Below are 19,338 nucleotides of genomic sequence, written 5' to 3'. Positions count from 1 at the left end.
AGGTGGCTGTCCCCACTCCTGCAGGTGTTCCTGCAGAGCAGGAGCAGAGCTCTGGTCACAGACACACTGATGCTGCTGCCGGCACTCTGCCCACGCAGGCTTGTATAACCTCTTACATCAGGCAGTGCTGGGCCACGGCTGAGCCAGCTCCTGCTTCCCTCCCTGCCCGCAGCAGCCCGGCACCACGGCTGTTCGCAGGGCCCAAAGCTCTGGGGTCCCACTGCCTGGGGATCCCCACCCCTGCTGGGTGCCCCATAGACCCCTTGGGCCAGCAGCCTTCCCATGGGGACACTGGTGGGTGCTGCCACCTGGTCCCCGCTACGACCTGAGGATGCTCGTCTTCCACCCTGCAGCTTCGGGGCACAGTCCTGCTTCACACAGAGCAGCTTTCCCAGTCATCTTTGAAATCAAACAAAAAAAGGGATGGTTTCATGCTTCACCCAGGGGAGAAGGGGCAAGATGCAGCCTGGGCTGATCCCTGGCTGGCAGCAGAGACGAGCCCAGCACAGACCAGAAAGCCTCCACCTCCCCAGCCATCCCTGGCCTGCTTTCCAAACCCGACTGGCTGGGTTTCGGGGTGCCGGAGGTGTGTCAAAGCACCAGGGCAGTGGGGTGAAGGCATTCCCTGGCAGCAAAGAGGGCAGGATGTCATGCCAAGAACAGCACATGCTGCTCGCCTCCCCTTCCCAGCCCCCAAAACGAGAGCAAAACCCCTGGGGAGATGCTGCCTGCGTGTGCAACCAGTGGCCAGCTCATGGCTGCCCGCCAGCATCCTCAAGGGCTGTACAGCACCCATGAGACCCGCAGCCGGGGCCCGCACACCCCTGGGCACTGGTGGCTGAGCCTGTACACTGCTGTGAAGCACCCACTGTTGCCCCTCGGGTGTCACTTGCGGGTTGCAAAGTGCCGCGGGGTTTGCTTTGGTGCTCGGTGCTCTTAGGTAAGGGAGCGGGACGGCGGTGGGGATGAGCCCTGCTTTATAGGTCAGAAAATGGAGGTGTGGGGCAGTTAGGGGATTGGGCTAGGTCAGCCCATGAGTCAGTAGCAAAGGAGGGACCGGCGCGGCGGAGGCTTTATTAGCTGATGATGGGTGGAGCAATGCTCCGCAGGTAGGCGAGGAGCCGCGCAGAGACGCGGCATCAGCCAAGCGGGGTCTCGCTTTCCCGCCCGGTGCGTCCCCCAGCACCCAGACCCGCTGGTGATGCGGCCCCGACTCCGCTCCTCCTCCTCCTCGCCGTGCCCCTGACAGGTGGCTGAGCCGCTCGCCCCCTGCCGCGGCCCCAAGCTCGCCCACGGTGCAGCCAGGAAAGCGGTGATGGAGCAAGGTCAGTGAAACAGGTTTCTCCTCCTGGGTCCCTCGAGCAAAGCGTCCTTCCCTGCATGGGCTGGGGAGCTGCAGACTTGTTGACAGCGGCTCTCGTTAGCTCTGTTATTGTGCGGGGCTGAGGGCTGGGCTCTCGGATCTGGACCTAGCGGCTTGGATGGGGCCACCTCGCGCACGGCCCCATCCCTCCCCGGGCAGGCGGCCGTGCTGTTCAGCCTTCCCTGGCCTCGCAGGCCCCCACGGGAGCCCCCCACCCTGGGAGGAGTGCTCCAAATCACCAGTGGTGATTATTTCAGCCAGGGCAGCTGAAATAACGGGTGCTCACGTGGGAGCGCTGCCGTGCCAGGGACCTGGAGGGGTTTGGGGGCGGCAGCCCCAGTTGAACCTTGTGCTGTGGTCTGTGGCCGCCCCCCAGGTGCCAGTACACTGGCTGAGTGGCCAGTGCTAAGTTCGGGGTTGTTTGTTGTTGTGGAAAAGGGCCAGGCTGGGGGTTTATCACAGCAGAGGTGAAAGGCAGCATTCAGGCCAGCTGCCAGAATCCTTTCCGTGTCCCGTTCAGGCCTTTTACTGTCTTGTTGGAGCTCCCACACGCTCCTCTGTGCTTCTCGCCAGCAGTGCCCACGGCCGGTGGCACTACAAACCGGGGATGGGGAGATGCGGACGTCAGCCATCCCGCCGCGGGCGCGTTTCCAAAAGGCAGCCGGAGAGCCCGGGGGCAGCATCCTGGGGTGTGAGCGCAGGTGAGGGTCCCTGCTGCTAGCACCGGGTTCCACTGCCAGGCGGCCGTGCCAGCCAAGCTCTGCCGCTTCCCAGCGGTGAGATAATGGGGTGAGAATAAAGCGATGTCGTAGCAGCCGGATCGGTCCCTGGTGCCGCCTGCGAGGGCAGAGCCTGTCCTTGGGCGAGAGCAGCGGCAGGCTCAGCCCACTGCTGGTGGTGCTCTGCTGCAACCTCCACCCGGGCACTGGCAGACTGCAGCCTCACCAGAGCCGGGGAGGGGATCCCAGGGAAATCCATCCCCACCGGAGCTTAAATGCTTGTATAGGACTTACCGCCTGGGCTTAGGTGGTGTTGGGGCTGGATCCCCTCCTTGCAGCCCTGCACTTGCTGCTCCAGCTTGCTGCAGTCCCGTGGGGGTTCAGCCTTCACGCGGGTGTCTCCTCCGGTGGTGGCTCCTCCTGGTCCCGCCAGGACCTTCTGGGCTGGGTGGCTCTGCTGGCTTTGGGAAGTGCTGGCATGTTGCAGCTTGGTGCCCTGCAGCAAGAAAATGCAGTTGTCAAACTGCACCCTAAAAGGTTAAAGCTCAAAGATGAGGGAACAGGAGCCGTGGGAAGGTTGTCCCTGTCGCTCCAAAAAAGCAGGATGTTGGGAGATAGTGCAGAAAGCTGGGATTGCTGCCAGCTCTCAGAGCTGCCCTGGGGCCCAGGCGGGCAGGGACCCCCCGTGCGGCAGAGCAGGGGGTGCTGCGGAGGAGGCAGAACCACAGCACATGCACCGATGGGTGCTGGCTGACCCCATGCCAGCCGGTGGTCACGCAGCCCCCCCGCTGCCTTCATCACCCGCCTTCCTCCCCCTGCAGCACCTGGGGCAGGACGCACGGGCCATCTGGGGCACCAGTCCTGCAGCGCCAGTGTTTGACCGCACGGTCTCGGCTAGCAGCGCTACCGGGGAGCCGGTGCCAGTACTGTCCCAGCTACACAGAGTTTCCCACCCACCGTCACCTCTGGGACCCATGTGCCCCCGTGCTGAGCTGACCCCTCGTTCAGGCAAGGAGACGCCCGTCGCTGGGCGCTGTGCAGGGCTGCTCGGTGCCCTCACCCCGGCACGCGGAGCACCACAGAGCCAGCTCCATCACTGGGGTTGGAGCCAAGTCCTCCTAAAACACAGTTCCTCGCAGATTTGGCATCCCTGCTAGCAGTGCTGGGCCCGGCCCCATCCTCAGTTCTGGTTTCAGGGCCTTGCCAGAGCAAGCCAGGAGCCCGGGTGTCACAGGGGACGAGGGATGTTCAGCAGCTGGGGACAAAGATCGGGCGGTGCCTGTGCTCAGAGCACGCTTATCCCCAGCAGCACTGTCAGCGCTCAGGGGGATAAATCCAGACGAACGCCATGTACCTGACTGCAGCCCCATCACCACCCCAAAGGCCCCCCCAGCCTTAAGTGCCCGTCTACGAGCCCTGAAATCCCTCTCTCTCCATGCTGTTGGGGCAGGAGGTTGGGCGAAGACATCTGGCTTTTCCAGCTCCAGGTGACTCCGTAACGCCCGTATTAGCCCCCAGCTCACCCAGCCTGAGTGCCAAGGGACCACGGGGGGTCTTGCAGTAGGGGCATTTCCTTGCATGCTTCTGCAGAAACAGCTCCGTACTCCTGTTGAGGCTGCAAAAGGTTATTGCAGCCACAGCTCCCCAGCTACAGAGCAAACCTGTGCTCTGGCCCTGCACCGAGCCCCGAGGGAGGTGCTGTTCTGCTCCTGAAGCTCATTCAGTGACATTTGGGGATTTTAACTTAACACCCAGGAGGAAGCATCTCCTTATCCTGCACCTCAAGCAAAGAGCCTGCCTGCTCCAGGTGCTGCAGGCAGACCACCAAAGGCAGGCGGGCCCTGGAGCACCAGTGATGCCCCAGACCTTGGTCTGCCCTGGCTCGCCCCAGGCATGCTCGGTGCCATGTGTGGGTGCATCCCTGTGCTCCTCTCGCCACCCCAGCTGAGAGTAGCAAGGGTGATGGGTACTGGGGAGCTCACTCCAGCCCTGAAACACTTGGTGGCAGAATTCACCATGTTGCCTGATATTGTGCTAATGTTCATGAATCTCATGAAGCAGATGTAGAAAATAATTTAATCTGCTAATACCTAAAGCTAGCATTAAAAGAAAACAACACACTACTCCTGCTCTCCTGGCCCACTTGGCAGCTCTCTCTGAGTCAGAATGTGCTGTGCCATGTCCATGTTGCTGCCTTTCAGGGCACTTTGGGTTTAGGAATAGCCATGGAGGGTCCCAAAAACCATTGCAAGGCGCCTGCAAGATGCTGCATCCAACTGAGGCTGTATCAATGCCACATCCAGCCCCGTGCTCGGCTGCCGGCGGGCACCGTGCAAGGCACACCGAAGCCGGAGCGTGCTGTGGGTGCTCTGCCGGAGCCCCTTCCCGCTCGGCTCCGTCCCGGCTGTCCACCTTCCTGCAGCCGCGCGTTACTCAGCCACGCAGCCAGGAAGTGAATCCCCGGTGGGATGGGCAGGAAATAGTTAAGCAAGTGGTGTGCAATGGCCCGGGGTAAGGGCACCATGGCCACCACCGGCTCCAGGTGAGACTCGAGGAGAGGAGCATCAGGCATGGCTGAGGACCAGGTGCCCCCACCCAAGGGAGATGCCTCCCCTCTACCTGTAGGACTCACCTGGTGTCCTGTGGGCAATGTCCTTTCTCGGCTCCCACGCCAGCCCCGCGTGGCATAGCTGAGCACACGTGCCATCAAGGGGAGCAGCCAATAACCCCGGTGCTGCCAGCAGCACGTCCTCCCTGGGCTGGCTGCGGAGCCCGGCTGCAGTGATGCTGCAGCTCTCACTCAGCGCCTGCAAAGCCACATCCCCAACACCGCCGCTGCACACCCTCGGTCAGCCCCCAAATCTTCCCCTTTCTTCTCCCTCTTCCAGACAGCAGTTGGGGGCCCAGCCACCTCCCAAGGACAGGGAGACTAAAGCACCTGAGTGACAGCTAGTGCCAACATCCCCCTCGCGGCAGCCGTGTGGAGATAAGGGCAGGGCCTGTGAATTAGCATCACTTTTGTGAGCGATGCTCCTCCAGTCGAGGAGCTGGGGCTGTCTGGCCCAAAGATGGGGTGTCCATGCCATGGCTGGACCGCTGGCACAGCCTCTTGGCCCCTCGCTCTGCATCCTACACACCACCTCCTGCACCACCAGGGACAGGGAAATACATGTCCAAGCTAAACTCAGGGGACTGGTTTTGCTGAGAAGCCTGGTTTAACACAGGCACAGGGCGGTTTGGCATCCTTGGGGCGTTATGGTATGACTGTCCCCTGGATCACAGGTTCCCTGCCAGGGAGCTGCTGCCATCCACCACCACGGTGCCCCCAGGACCTGCGCCACATCCACCTGCCCAGGCGCCGCAGGCAGACCCGGCCACAGGCAGGCACGACAGCCGGTGTTTGCGTGCCGGCAGCACCGGGTCGGGGAAACCTGCCGCCTGGCTCGGTTTCTGTTTGGGAGGGTATTTAAGGGTGTTCTCCAGGGTGTGCCAGCCCTGGCCTCCACCCCGCTTTCACAAGCACCCTCTCCGAAAGGAGCTTGTTGTTCTTGGCCGTGGAGCAGATGCAATTAGCACTGGTGGGCTGCTGATGAGCAGAGCAGCGATGGGCCCTGTCTGTGCTGGGGACCCGAGGAGAGCCACGTCCCTTCCTCATGTCCAGCTCCATCAGGAGCCCAGTGGGATGCAGCAACCCAGCTGGCCAGGGGGAGCTGGAAACCAGGGAACATCTCCTGGGCTGGGGGGTTTGAACACCCCTGCAAGGCCTCCGTTCCCCCACTTCATGGGAGACAACATGGTTGGAAACCAATGGCCAAACCAAGCAACACACACAGGCCCAACGAGTGGGTGCTCACTCTGGGGCTGCCGGTGCCTCTGACAGCAACCCCTGTGCTCACAGACCATCTTCCTCACCCCACCTGGGGCAGCCACGGGCCTGAGCCCATCGCCCAGGCTCTGCAATGCTGCGCTGGTGCCACAGCTCAGTTTTGGTCTCTCCCTGTGGTCATGGAGGTGACCGTGTTGGTCTTAGGGCTCAGTAATCCTGAGTGGCATTTCTGGGCTTGGTCTTAGCTGCGCAGGGATGTGTCCCATGGCACTTGGGACATGTCACCAAACCCTTCCACTGGCTCTTTGGCAGAAAGACAAGTTGGGAGAAGGGACCTCTGTCAGCATCAGCCCAACACCAGCAACTGCTTGGGTGCTCCTAAGCAAAAAGACAAAGTTAGGGAGTCTGCAAACCCCAGTGGCCCCTAAATACCCGCTGCGTCCCGGTGTGCAGCCCGCAAAAGGCTTCAGAAGGTGCCAAACCAATCATCTGCTTCTCCCTGTCATCTGCTGGGTAAACTGGTCCCCACTGCACTGGAGTGACAGCGACGTGAACCAGGGTGACTCACTCCCCTCCCGGGTCCAGCACAAACCCAAAGGCACAATTCAACCCCAGAGGAATTGGAGCTGGTTCACGGTGGGCAGCTGCCCTTCTGGCAGTTATCAGGAGCAAGGGCAGAGGGCTTGGATGAAATCACACATGTGCACAGGGAAGGGGGTGAATTGAGCCACCGTAACCTCACCTGAAAACCGGCCTGGAGTTATGGGTCCCGCTCGCAGCCAGGACTTGGCGGCCACCCCTTTGCTGCACTGCCTCCCTGCTGGGCAGTGGTCCCATCCTGCTCTCCCAGGCCTGGTCCCGGCAGAGGGAGCTGTGACATTAGCGAGCCCAGCCACTGCTCTCCATGCTGGGACGGCAGCCCTGGGCTTTGGAGAGGGACCAAAGAAAACACAGCCTCCACAGCTCCAAAGGGACAAGAGTGGTTCTGCTCCCGGCCAGACCGGGGGTGAGCACATTCAGACCGCCGGGAGCGGCTGTGCTCAGGTCATTCCTTATCATTTGCATTCTTGAGATAAGGCTGGATAAGCAGTACCAGTAACACCATGAGACATTCTCTGATCTGGTAGTTTGCATCACAGCCTGAACAGGCACGTTGCCAGCATCCCATGGCAAGGGGCTGTTGACTTTCTCCTGTTAGGATATGTCACTGCGAGATCAGGGGACGGTGCAGGTCCCCAGCCCGCTGCTGCACCCCAGAAACCCTCCTGCCACCCAGGAGCTGCCCATAGATCGTGCATGTAAAATGGTGCAGCGCAGCTGGGAGGTGAGGGCTCAGAAAGCGAGCGCGATGCTTAGCGAGAGATGGCCCTGGGCTGCAGCCTGGTGCTGCGCTCGGTCCTGGGAAGCTCCTGGAGGTGAAAGTCCAGGCCCTTCGCACAAAAACTGCTTATGCAGCTCAGTGCCCTGGAGAGACAGGGCAGAAACACTGCTTCCCTGGGGCAGCTATTTGACCAGCGCACTGGAGGACAGCTACCAACACATTCAAAACGCCACCTTCAGTTTGGATTGTCACACTCAAGACAGCACAGACTGGACTCACAGACGTGATGGGCACCTGCTGGCAAAAGTCAGGGCCGGCACATCTCAAGCTGAACAGCCCCAAACCACAGTAATCAAAACTCCCTTCCAAAAACACAGCATCAAACGACGTACCAAAGCAGTCAAGAACCAGGAGAGAGGCCAGGACTTCCCATTCCCCTCCTCCTCCAGCCCAAACCCCCAGTCAACCACTCGCTCAAGAAAGAATGGGTGTAATTATTTATTTTGGGGCCCTTTGAAAATACCATCACATATCTCCTTCTGTTCATGGCTTCGTGTGGTCCCTCAGCCCGTGATGGCACGGTGTCCAAGCCAGCCGGGCAGAGCACTTGTTCCTCCAGCGAGCAGGTGAGCCTTGTCCCTTCAAGGTTGGCAGGTTGGAGCTGCCTGGTCCGATCTCAGCAGTTGTCCCTCCGTACCAGGTATCACCCGGGATGCATCGCACAGACAGGGAGCGGAGCGAGGGAGCAGGAGGGCAGTCCAGAGGGACCAGTGGGGATGGCTGTAGCTTTCAGCTGCCCCAGGAAGAGAGTCTCTGGCTTGTATTTTGTGGCAACTTAGAACTGGGTTTGTTTCTTGATCATTAAAAAAAATAAAATTATGCTGCTGCTGCTATCTGCAAAGGGAAAGAGAAAAATCTGTCAGCACCCTGAGGACCCAAGACTGAGCTGTACTGAAAGCCTGTAAAACCAGCAAGAAGTACACAGAGAGTTGAGGGCTGGAAAGCCCAAAAAATGCAGTGGATTGGGGTGTCAGCGGATGTGACAGTGGGGAGACCCACGCCAGTGCCTTCCCTTCACCTCTACGGCAGGCACACGGTCCTCCAAACCAAACCAACCAAACCCTGGAAACACAATAAACCAGCAACAACTCCAATCCAGATATGCAATCTCTAAAGGTCTGAGTAAGATCTCAAGCATTTGGGGAAGGATTCCCAGTGCCACTGGGCACTGCCGTCAGCCTGCTCCCACTGGGAATTGCGGTTGGTTTCCTAACGCCTTCAAAAGGTGAAGAGTCAAGACAAGCCTGCGTGTGGTTGAATATCCCAGCTACAGGGACTCGGAAGAATCAGACCACAGCGCAGTCTGCATTCATATAGGTTATGAAACAAAACAAAGGCTTCACGTCCTGCCCAGCCACCTTAGGCCTGTTGAGTAATGAACTAACACTATTGCCACCTCTCCGAACTCTCATTGTTTCCACACGAGCAGGAATTTGCCCACACACAGAAGCACTGAGGTTACCTGGACTCCTACTCTTCCAAGTAGATTGAAAACAAGACCTTACATTATCCACATCTCCACCTGCCGAAGGGTTTAATGGCTCAGAGGCCCCATCTCCTACTTACAGTTCGGTGTCTACAATGACATCTGGCTTCTCCAGAGTTTGCCTTCTCCTCTGGATGGCATCCACAATCTTTTTCCTGGGGCCCAATGGAATATTGATGCTCTTCAGGTCATTGTCTGAACATAGCATGAGGGCTTCCAAGTCGATCTTTTCCTTCTTCAGGATGGAGATGAACTCAAACATGTGCAGGGAGGCCAGAAAAGTCTCCAAGGGGCTGGTGTCTGGTTCATCGTCGTCATCTAAGCCCAGCTCCACCTCATCCCAGGGTAGCTCCTCCGCGTTCCTCTCCTGCAGGCTGTTGGCACTGCCAATGCTGTCATTGAGACTTGGCGAGCGCTGCAGGTGGCTCCGCAGTTTGACACCTACCCCGTCTGCGCTGTCTTCACCCAGCGCGCCAGCGTCCTCCCGGCCGATCCCAAACAGCCCGCTGCTGACGTAATTGCGCCGGAACACCATGGTGCCCAGCCCGGGGCGGTTGAACAAGGAGTCGTGGCCAGAGTCTGTGCTGACTTCTGAGTGGGCCGAGTCCATGTGCAAGCCCGGGTCACTTATGGCACGGGAGACAGTGTCTTCATCTGTGAGGAACATGTCTCTGATATTGCGCCGAGTCCACTCCTTGGGGCTGGCGTACGTGCCCTGCTTCACAAACATGACATCGTTCCCCAGCTGCAGCCCAGACAGAGACCGCACGCTTTTCCTCCCATCCTCGTAGATCTTGAATGTCCCATCCACCTGCTTCTTCTTCTCTAGCTTCTTTTGTATTTTCGTCTTTCCCTTGGCAGTGCCATGGATGGTGGCTTGTGAGTATGGCAGGGAAGTCACCATAGACATGTGTTGGAACTTCTTGCTTAAGGTGCTACTCGAATAGCTGGAGAAGCTCATGGTATCTGAATTATCCGACATCTCTTTCCTGTACCGTTTCTCCATCCTTTCATGGTGCTTCTTCTGCAGCTTCACGCAGTCCTTAATCCTCCGCTCTGCGTCCCGAAAGGCCTTGTCCTTCAGTTTGCTCACCAGCTTGGGGTTGAGGCTGCTCTGCTTGGCAGCAATAGAGTCCAGGTATCGCACACACTCCATGTGCCCTTTCATGGCTGCCATGTCCAGTGGGGTGTGGTAGTCGTTGTCCAGGCACCAGATGTTGGCCCCAAAAGAGATGAGGAAGGAGAGGCAGTTCAGGTGGCCATTGGCTGCTGCCAGGTGGAGAGGGGTGTTCCCCCAGATGTCACATTTGTCTGGATCGCCCCTAGACAGCAAGAAAAACAATCAGTTAGCATGCAGGCATGGCTGGCAGACTCTACCAAGATATTCCCAGTTGTACAGGGGCAAATCAGTACCTCAAAATATGAAGCTACATGCCTCCAGCCCCAACAGCTTAATTTTAAGGGGGTCTTCCGGAAGGGTGTACCACTGACATGGAACTTGCCTGACACGCAAGTCTTTGATTATTCCCATGACTTGAATTTAGCTCTCAGCATCAAACCGAGTTTTGAGGGGACTGAAACCAGATTCTGAATAGCCCAGACCTGAGATATGGGGCTGATTCTAGCTCAGCTTGTTATAAAATTTCAAGTCTCAAGCATACTATTAAATGCTAATCAGATTTGATCTTCAAACCTTGGCTTCATTCAGATGCCGTGGAGAGACATCCCAAAGTACCTCTCCACACACCACATCCTGTGTGGGACACCTTGCGTTCCCACCACAATGGTAGCACCACAATGAAACTGCCGTCCTCAGCATCGGTTCTGAAACCCGCCGGCTGCTGCGCCTTCCCACCCTCCTGTTCCTTGGTGCCTGGGGGAATTCGGGGCACAGGAGGGCATGCAGGAGGAGAAGAGCAAAGTTGCTGGCGTTGGCCTCGGGTTGGGGTTTTGTGGGGGGTTTTGCTGTACCACGTTTGGTTTCGATTGCACAGCTTGAAGCTCGTTGGTATTAGCACATCCTGAGAATCCAGTTTCAGAGAAAGTGGAGATTAGGTTTCTGCACTCCTCAAGAGCTGGACACTCAACTAATGCCATTAGCATCTCTTCTCACACCGCGCCAGACCCTACCACCCCAAGGTGCTGACGGGGCACAACCACCTGCCCACATCTCCTGCCTCCCGTGATGGGATGGACACAAACCTAGGACTGAAGCCTGTCCTCCTGACATTCCTCCATATTTACAATCTGCTGAAACAAGAGATAGTTCACATCCCTGCTGGCACCAGCCTTCACCCGAGCGTGTGCGCTAATGATATGCAGCCAGCAGCATTATCTGTCAACAAGGCGCTCTCCCTTCGCGCACATGGATAAGGCAAAACCTTTTATTAAGGCTGTGCAGCTCCACCACCCTCAAGAGCAACTCTGGCAGAGCTCTGGCTCAGCACAGCTCCTGCCTGTTTCCACACCACCCCTTCCAATGAGCTCTAGAGGAACCGACCACTGTCCCTCTGCCACGAGGACCCCAGCTCCGAGCCTCAGTGACACTAGGACTCTGGAAGGCGAATGCACACTTGAGACCTTCCAGCCTGCATTACTTTACTCCTTGCTGCTTTAGGACCTGTGTTGCCAAGCACTGGGAGCAGCAGAGCCCAGAACTCTCTCCCAAACCCCACGTGTTTGACTTGAAAGAGCGAAAGCTACTTCAGAGAAAGAACACAGAGATCACAGGAGCTGAGGGACTTCTTTCCCCGGCCGGCTTCGCACCCTCATCGCTAGCGCCCACGCACAAGACCCAGTAACAGCCTCATCCAGCACGCTCACCCTCCCATACTGCAGGCAGGCTCCCCGCTGCCGGCTCTGGATGCCGCTGTTCAGGGAACAGCAGAGCCGGAGCAGAGCCACCCGGCGGGTGCGATGCCTAGTTCGCAACCCACAGGCTCTGCCGACATCTCAGCTACGTAACACTGAAGGGAAATGATTCTGCAAAAGGAAGAAACAATAAAGACGGCGTCCAGAGGTTAACCTGGAAATTGTTTGGACCCAGAGCATGAGCTTCCCGGCTGTATTCCCCAAGAGCCACTATGAGGTCCACTTGGCTTTCCCCTGTGGGAGCCATCAGCAGTTGCTCTCCACCACACAAGTATTTTCACAAAACTTGTAGAAACTTAGTAACTACAACCTCAATCCTGCTGGCAAATTCAGGAAGAATTAGTCAAAAGGCTCAAAACTGTGTAAGGGCAAAAAGACCCCCAAAAACTGCAGGACTTCTGTATCCAGGGCCTTCGACATCTCTCACAGAAGCACAAAAAGTCTTCAAAGATGGATGCTAGGGAGGAGAAGGGCAAGACATCACAGGATTGAGGACCCATGAAGCCAGCAGAAGGAGAGGAGGAAGCAACACCGAGTTTCCAGGAGCGGTAACTCCCCAGCCCTTGCCTCTACCCTCGTAGTGACATGTCCAGGCTGGGAAATTCATGGGGAGGATAAATATTTGATGAATTGCAAGAGAAGAGTAAATTATTGATGGAGCTGGATTAAAGAGCCAGTGAAACTGGAAATGCCAGCGCTGGTGGTGGGACTCCAGCACGTGAAGGGTTGTTCGTTTGTTTACGTGTGCTCTGAATGGGCACATGTGTGCCTGACACATGCAGGCAGGCGACCCAGGGCACTACGAGGGTCCCAGCATGTATGTGGACTCACGATCGGGGCACTGACTTAGCAGCAGGCGCACCAGAAGCAATCCTGCTCCCTAAGAGAAGCGTATGGATGCTCGATCCATAAAGTACATCTCAGAGCCCATTCTCAGGTCTGTCTGGTTCAGGTGGGAAAGAGCAAAGTCAGGGAGGTCTTGGGGGCTTCATAGTTGAAGGTCTGCTTCCCTCACGCTTTTTACCACCTCACAGAATAAGTGAGGGGAAAGAGCATCAAAACCAGCTTTCCCTGGACATTTCTACTGTCTAGAAGCAAGACTATTGGAGCAAAATTAGATCTCTAGGTCCCTTTGTCCTATAAATGTCTGCCGCAGGCGCTAAAAATGCATCAGAAGGAAAGGAGAATGGTGACTTGCAAAGTAGAGGTGTTAGATCCAGCACAGATAATAAAGAGGAGGCCCTCCCTCTGGCAGGTGTCTGTCCAAGCAAAACTTCACCTCCAGGGCGCTGCGCATGAGGAGATGCTGACTGCAGGGTCCACTAAGTGGGAACATATTTTAATAACAGGTGTGAAGTGCAGCACTTCTCAACTTCAAAGCGTTTTCAAGTGTTGAGTCAACTCCTGTAATAATCATTATTAAAAACGCTGTTAATTGAGCCCCTTAGGTGGACGTGTGCATCTCCTGAGTCATTGCGTTTGCACTGACACACGCACACTCACTCCCTTCCTGCCGGTTTTTCCCCTCCACTTCTCCCATGGGATCCCAATTAGCCGGGGAATCCACCAGCACTTACATACGTCCTTCCCTGGCTGCACGTGTGAAGTTCCTCTGATAGCAATGGGCTGGCTCACACTTGGCTCTTGTGTGTGAACACAGGATCGGGCCCTCGGACCAGGAGCTGCCTGGGTGCAGAGTATCACTGGCTCCCATAAAATGTTTTTGAATACAGGAAGAGGAAAAAATAATTTATGGCTTGAGGGAAAAAAACCATCAGCTTCAGCATAGCCAGTCAGGGCAACAACCCAAGCAAAGACCAGAAATGACCAGAGAAGAGGAGGTTTTGGACCCAGAGCACAGCCTTGGGTCCTGTATCCCAACCTTTGTCCAGGTGGTGGTAGGTCAAGGATTCAGCTTTTCTCCGAGCTCAGTTCCCCCAAAATCCAGCCCAGATGCTGCAGGTGAGGTTCATCTCAGGGCTCTCTGCCTGTTGCACCAGCACAAAGCTGGGCTAGCAGTTATTGTTACTGCTGACTGTTAATGCTGGCTGTACCGTGGGAGCGCCTAGGGGCACGTCTACCGACGCAGCACTTCTCCGTGCCCAGATCTCACGCTGACTCCAAGCAGCCCACTCAAGTGCTGGAAGTGACGAAGCTGCAACAGCGCCCAGCCCTGCTCCCTCACCTTCCCGGCAGGTTGTCACCCAGGGGAAGGTCCCCACCGACACGGCCACGCTGCTCCTGCCACCCACGTGGCCGTCAGCCCTGGGGCGTGCAGAGGATGCACATCACCTTCACGTGCCTTGCTGCAACCTCCACTGCAACGCTGCCCCAGCCGGGGTGATGTGACTCCCTCGAGCAGCTTGGCTGATGGCAGGAGCAATCTCATCCCTTCCCACCCACTGCTGAGCCACTTGCACCCCTCTGCCATTAACATCCAAAGCATCTGTGACCCCCATTTTTGTAAGAAGGGAAACCGAGGCACGCCTCTGCAAAGAAACACTGGGTGACAAAGCTGACTCCAGACCTGCCTAGCAGAAAGACACATCCTCACCCCTCCTGTGGTCCCCTTCAAGGCCGTTCCCAGCCGGTGCCCCCAGACCCATGGTTAACTGGACCTGGACCGATGCCCGCCGCTGCCGCAGCAGTTCATAACAAACCACGCTGAAGAATTACTGCCTCTGAAAAGCTTCATTACTAAATGCCAGTTAGCCTGCCTTTTCCCAGCCATCATGTTAATTGAGTTCGCTTCCCTCGCTGGAGCCCAGCCAGGAGGAAGAAAAGGGCTTTTTGTGTTGCAGACAAGAAGGATGAGCCACTGCTGATCCCTCCATCCCAAAGGCTCCCTGCGTCCCCACGTGAAGGCGGCACAGAGGCACAGACACATCACTGGCTCTTACGGACGGAGCAATGAGCCTGCTTTGTTACCCCTTCTGTGTGAGTTCAGACTACAAACTTTCCTCAAGGAAACCACAAGGGATTTATCACTTTCTTTCCCCTGCCCTATTTCAGCCCTACACCACAATCTGCTGAACATGGAGGCGCACGAATGAGGCTCCCTCACAGATGACAGAGCCTAGATAATCCTAAGCGTCCATCTGCCTGGCCTGCAGCAGGGCACGACGATCAGAGCCTCCATTTTTGCCCCTAGCAGCCCCCCTCCCTCGCCGTGCTGCTCGGCGCAGCCCAGCTTTCTCAGGGTGCCTCTGGCCAGCCTCGCTAGGACATTTTGTAATGGCCTGGCCCCAGCTTGGCTGGGCACTGGCACCACTGCCCAGCGCTGGCAAGGAGGATTCAGCTTTTCTTGCTGCCCAAGACTCCCCCATCACGCCCTGTGCCTTGGCATCCCCCCACAACCCCGTCAAAGGCTAACGAGCCCCCTCAGACCCCAAAGTTGCCTCCCACCCCATCCCTGCATGGAGCCAGTCAAGCTCGGAAGCCTCTGCTCGCCCAGGCTCTGCTCCATGCGCGGTCCCACGCTCTCCTGCCTCACGGTGCAGGGCTCTCCGTGCCGAAGGAGGAATATTTTGACAGCGGAGGCCAGAGGGAAACGCCCTGACGTTTTGGGACACTGAGGCGTCCTCCCTCTTCCCTCCCAGTTGTTATAGCGCAGGTGTAATAGTAACATATCCAACACAGAATTAAGTTTCCTCTCTGAACAAGACTTAAATGTCGTTGCACATCGTCCTAAGCACTAGCAGGAAATTACAGGGTCTGCCCATGGGCCCTCCCGGGTCCTGCACGATTTCCCCTCTCCGTCACCCCTGTCCCCAGGCTGGGGCTCTCCTGCCTCTCGCAGACCCAAAGTCAGTCCGGGGAGCAGAGGAGCGCCTGCCTCCGCACCAAGCTGAGCAGTGGGGCAAGGAGGCTTCCCTGATCTCTGCATGGTCCTGGGTGAGGACCTGACACAGCAAGATGAATGCACAGATGTAAACGCGTCCCGCAGCCCCACAGACACACGCTTTGCTCCGCCATCCATCACGTAAAGGGCACTGGGCTTTGGCCAGGCAATTTTCCCTGTCAGGAACAAATGTATATTAGGCTGTTAATTAAACAGCAGCCAAGCTGCGCTCAGACATGACTGAGCCCACAAGGACCTTTTAATCCAACATGAATTGATAAAAGGGGCCCCTCCATGGAAAAGCAGCCCTTGGGCTTTGTGGAGAGGCAGAAACTGCTGGCTTGGATGCACGGCTCGTCAAGGCAGGCAGCGGTGCTGCAGGGTGCCCTGCAATGGAGGCGAGCAATATAAGGAGATATAATGATGTAGAGAGATATAAAGTCAGCCTGAAAGACCCGTGCCATGGATGAATGACCACAGCATGGGCCTTTCAGGCAGACTTTTTGGCCATCAAATGGTCTTTGGAACCGTTTGTAACTTTGGGATCTCATCCCCAGAGCTCCTGCCCCTGTCTCTGGCCCTAGGCGGCGATTCCCCTCCCGGCAGGAGCCCAGAGCAGGTTTCTGCTGGGCGCAGTCTCTCCTGGGAGGTATGCAGTAAGTCGCACAGCCCTCACCCAGGGAGGCATCGCCGGGCGCTCAGCCCAGGAGCACCCCAGGATGCACCACTCAGGGCGATGTCCTGTCGTCTCTCTTCTGCTGGACCCCGAAATCATCTTTTCCTGAGCGCACTCCTATTGCGCCAGGCACTCAAGGACTTTTCAAAGTGACTCTGTACACAGCCTTTCTGACCCCAGGATCTGAAAAGAAAACGTTTTACAATGGAAGGACAGCAATGTGTGTGGGAGCTCTGCCTCTAAGTACAGCTGGCCTGGGCCAGGGGAGCTGGCTGAAGGTGTTTTTATAAACAGACCGGAGTATCAGGGGATGCTGAGAGCCCTGGAACAGGCACAGCAGTGACATGGCCGATGTGGCAGAGAGCTGCAAACACAGCCCAGTGTGGATGCAGAAAAACCCCTGCTTGGGAGCTGACAGCCCACCGAGCCCCTACCCAACGCAGGGCAGCAAAGCCCTTCCAAGGAGGCACAATGTACGTCCAGGCTGCCGACCCCAGCGCTACTCCTCAATATTAGAAAGAAGTACATCAAAATCAGCAGCACCACCACTAATCTCTCAGCACAAGGCAGAGGCCACCCCACCTTGGATGCCTTTATATGAAATGCTCATGCTCCTTTGGGAGGTTGGTAAGAGCAGGAGAGCCACTTACTGCTCAGGAAGGAACTAGGTATGGCAGCTCTTGCCTTAGCACAGACCTCCTCGTACGATTCCCCCAACACCAAGATGTGGAGCCCTGCAGCCTGACAAGCCCCCTCAGTCCTACCCTGTTCCCTCCACCATATCTGTGCTTATGGAGCCAGAGACCCTGAGATTTGGCAAGCCCAGGGTGAGGGACCGAGAGATGCATCAGCATCAAGCTGCCTCCCCCAAGGCAGACTGGGCTTAAAGAAATCTGCTCTTGGGAAACCTGCACCTGGATTTCCTGGGCTCCAGGTGCACGACAGGCTGCCCGGGGGTCACGTATTCAGACCTCAGTTCGGTTAAAGCAGAGAAGTGTCACCTGCCGCCAGCTGGCACTGCACACATCTCTCTGCGAGCATTTCTTGGGACAGAAGGAGCAGTTATTCTCTTTGCCCCGTCATTTACAAGGCCTTTTTTCATGGCAGTGACCCGATGTGCCACATTTCAGCTCTGCCTGCCTTTACAGGACCTGACTGCAAAAGCATGCATGGGGTGGGGACTCAGCCCCACCTGTGGAGCTGCAGGTGGGGTTTGGGGCAGGAGCAGAGTCATGGGTGGTTATGGGGTCAGAAGAGCTGCGAAAAAACAGGGCGGTTATCAGGAGCAGTGGATTAGACTCAAAGCACCGCAAGGGGAGAAAAATAACAGAGGTGAGGATGGGGGAAGGGGGGTGTTATGGACAGAAGCCATCATTTTGTGGGGCACTTGCACCCATGCTGACCTGTGAGCAGGGAAAGGGGAAAGATGGGCTCTGAGCTACTCTGTCCCCCGGGACCAGCACCGTGCATTCGCCAACGCTCACCCTCTGCTGACAATGAGGCGCAGGGCGTCCAGGTTGCCGTGGTAGGCGGCCCATAGGGTCGGGGTCATGCCATCCTCGTCCGGTGAGTTCAGGTCCTTCTTGGTGGCCTCCTTCAGGAGGTCCAGGTAGCCGTCCCGGGCTGCTCGGTGATACTGGTCGTTCATGGTGCGGAGCGGTCCCTGGGCGCGCGCATGGGTGCCCAGGGGGGCTCAGAGGATGGGCATGGATGTGGGGAAGGGGGAGCAGCCAGGAGGGCCCAGCTCGCCTCGCGCAGTGCTGCCGTACCAGGACACCTGAGAAGTCCTGGCCGGGGAGGCAGGAGCTCCTCCAAGCCCAGCCAGGCTCTCCAGCGCTTCCCCTGGGTCCTAAGCATCCTCCAACGCAACAAACCTTTCACACCCCAGCTCCACGGTACATTAAAAGCTCCAATTAAGCAGCCTCGCTGCGTTGGGCTCAGCCGAGCGCTGCGGACACAGGGTCACACAGTGAGAGCTCACCAGGGTCCACACGTCCCCTAAGCAGAGCAGGCTGCCAGAAAGGCTCAGGGGCCATATCCTGCCTGACACCCCTGCCTGCCCCTCGCTGTAGGCACCCCATGTCGAGTGAGGACCACCAGAGCCCGGGGCAGAGCTGCAGGAGGAAGCGTGGACCGACGGAGCGGAGCCCCGCTGCCTCCGCTCGCAGCCCCATCAGAGCGGGGCAGCAGCAGGGACCTGCAGGGATGCTCCTGCTCCGTGCAGAGACAGCCAAGAGCAGTTTGGTGGCTTCCCTTATTTCACAGCAACACTAGGGTTGTTCACAGCTCAGCTTTTCCTCGTTAAAAAAGATTTTATATATATATATATATATATAAAAATATATCCCTCGCGTCTCTACGTAGACAACAGCAGACCTAGTCACCATCCCTGTCCCCTCACTACCCTGCCTGCGCCCACAGGACTCTGCTTTCTAGGGAATCGTACAACAAACTGCACAAGAGGAATCTGTAATAACCCAAATCTGTGAAAACTCGCACAGGCTGGAAAAATTCCCCTTCCTCTCCCTCTTTAGAGACCAAAAAACCCCCAAAACTAAACCGGCTCCTGTCTGTGGCTCAGTACTTCTACCACAATGCGCACAAGGGGCAGCGTTTGGCTTCTAGTATCTTTTATGCTGACACAGAATTTCTGGCTGCGGTGAGCCCTGTGGGGAGCTGGATGGCCCCAGGCAATGCCTCCAGGGCAGGATTTCTGGCCCCTGGGCACCCTCTGCCGTCGGGAGAGACGGAGCTGAGCCTGGACGCTGGCCAAAGCACGTGGCTGTCACGGCATATTGCGCCCGACAGTGAATTGGATCCCTTGGGACACACTGTCACAGAGGAGGAATTTCCTGCTCCTTGCTTGTGCATTTTGCCTATCGTGTCCTGGCTCTGGAGACCTCTAGGGCTGGACCCCACCTCTGCCACCACGGCCCTGGGACAGCGCAGCCACGGGGCAGACGGGGTTTGGAGAGGGGAAAGGCAGACCCAGCAGATGGATGAGAAAGGAGGAAAGGAGTAGAAAAAGGGGGAAAGACTGAAAAAAACAGCAGCAGAGAAGGCTGGACAGTAGTGAGCAGAGAGGAAGAAAACCAGAGAAACACAGCTTAATTGTTAAGCAAGAAAATGCCCCAAGACAGCAGGGTGGCCCTAACGCAGTCCCAGGTGCACCCAC

At 57.2% G+C, this 19,338-nt stretch overlaps 1 protein-coding gene and 1 long non-coding RNA gene across 3 annotated transcripts; both read right to left on the bottom strand.

Moving 5' to 3' along the window:
* Window positions 1-1,056: 1,056 nt before the first annotated feature.
* On the bottom strand, window positions 1,057-2,668 carry LOC142065184 (uncharacterized). The gene is made up of 2 exons (XR_012663311.1): window positions 2,377-2,668; window positions 1,057-2,215 (listed from the first exon to the last, which is right to left on the bottom strand). It is a non-coding gene; the product is annotated as an uncharacterized LOC142065184 (long non-coding RNA).
* Window positions 2,669-7,713: 5,045 nt separating this feature from the next.
* USH1G (USH1 protein network component sans) lies at window positions 7,714-18,251 on the bottom strand. Of its 2 annotated transcripts, XM_075111371.1 has the most exons (3): window positions 17,648-18,251; window positions 8,856-10,097; window positions 7,714-8,123 (listed from the first exon to the last, which is right to left on the bottom strand). In XM_075111371.1, exons 1-3 carry the CDS (start codon window positions 17,809-17,811, stop codon window positions 8,120-8,122), a joined length of 1,410 nt encoding a protein of 469 aa, XP_074967472.1. In that variant the 5' UTR covers window positions 17,812-18,251; the 3' UTR covers window positions 7,714-8,119. The 2 variants fall into 2 exon arrangements, with proteins under 2 accessions (XP_074967472.1, XP_074967473.1); XM_075111372.1 differs by lacking the exon at window positions 7,714-8,123 and having other exon boundaries at window positions 8,806-10,097; window positions 17,648-17,906.
* Between the last annotated feature and the right edge of the window lie 1,087 nt (window positions 18,252-19,338).

This window comes from Phalacrocorax aristotelis, chromosome 16 (genome assembly GCF_949628215.1).
Source record: "Phalacrocorax aristotelis chromosome 16, bGulAri2.1, whole genome shotgun sequence".
NCBI classification, from domain to species: domain Eukaryota; kingdom Metazoa; phylum Chordata; class Aves; order Suliformes; family Phalacrocoracidae; genus Phalacrocorax; species Phalacrocorax aristotelis.
The sequence above is the reverse complement of the archived record's forward strand: the minus strand, read 5'-3'. Positions and strand labels throughout refer to the sequence as shown.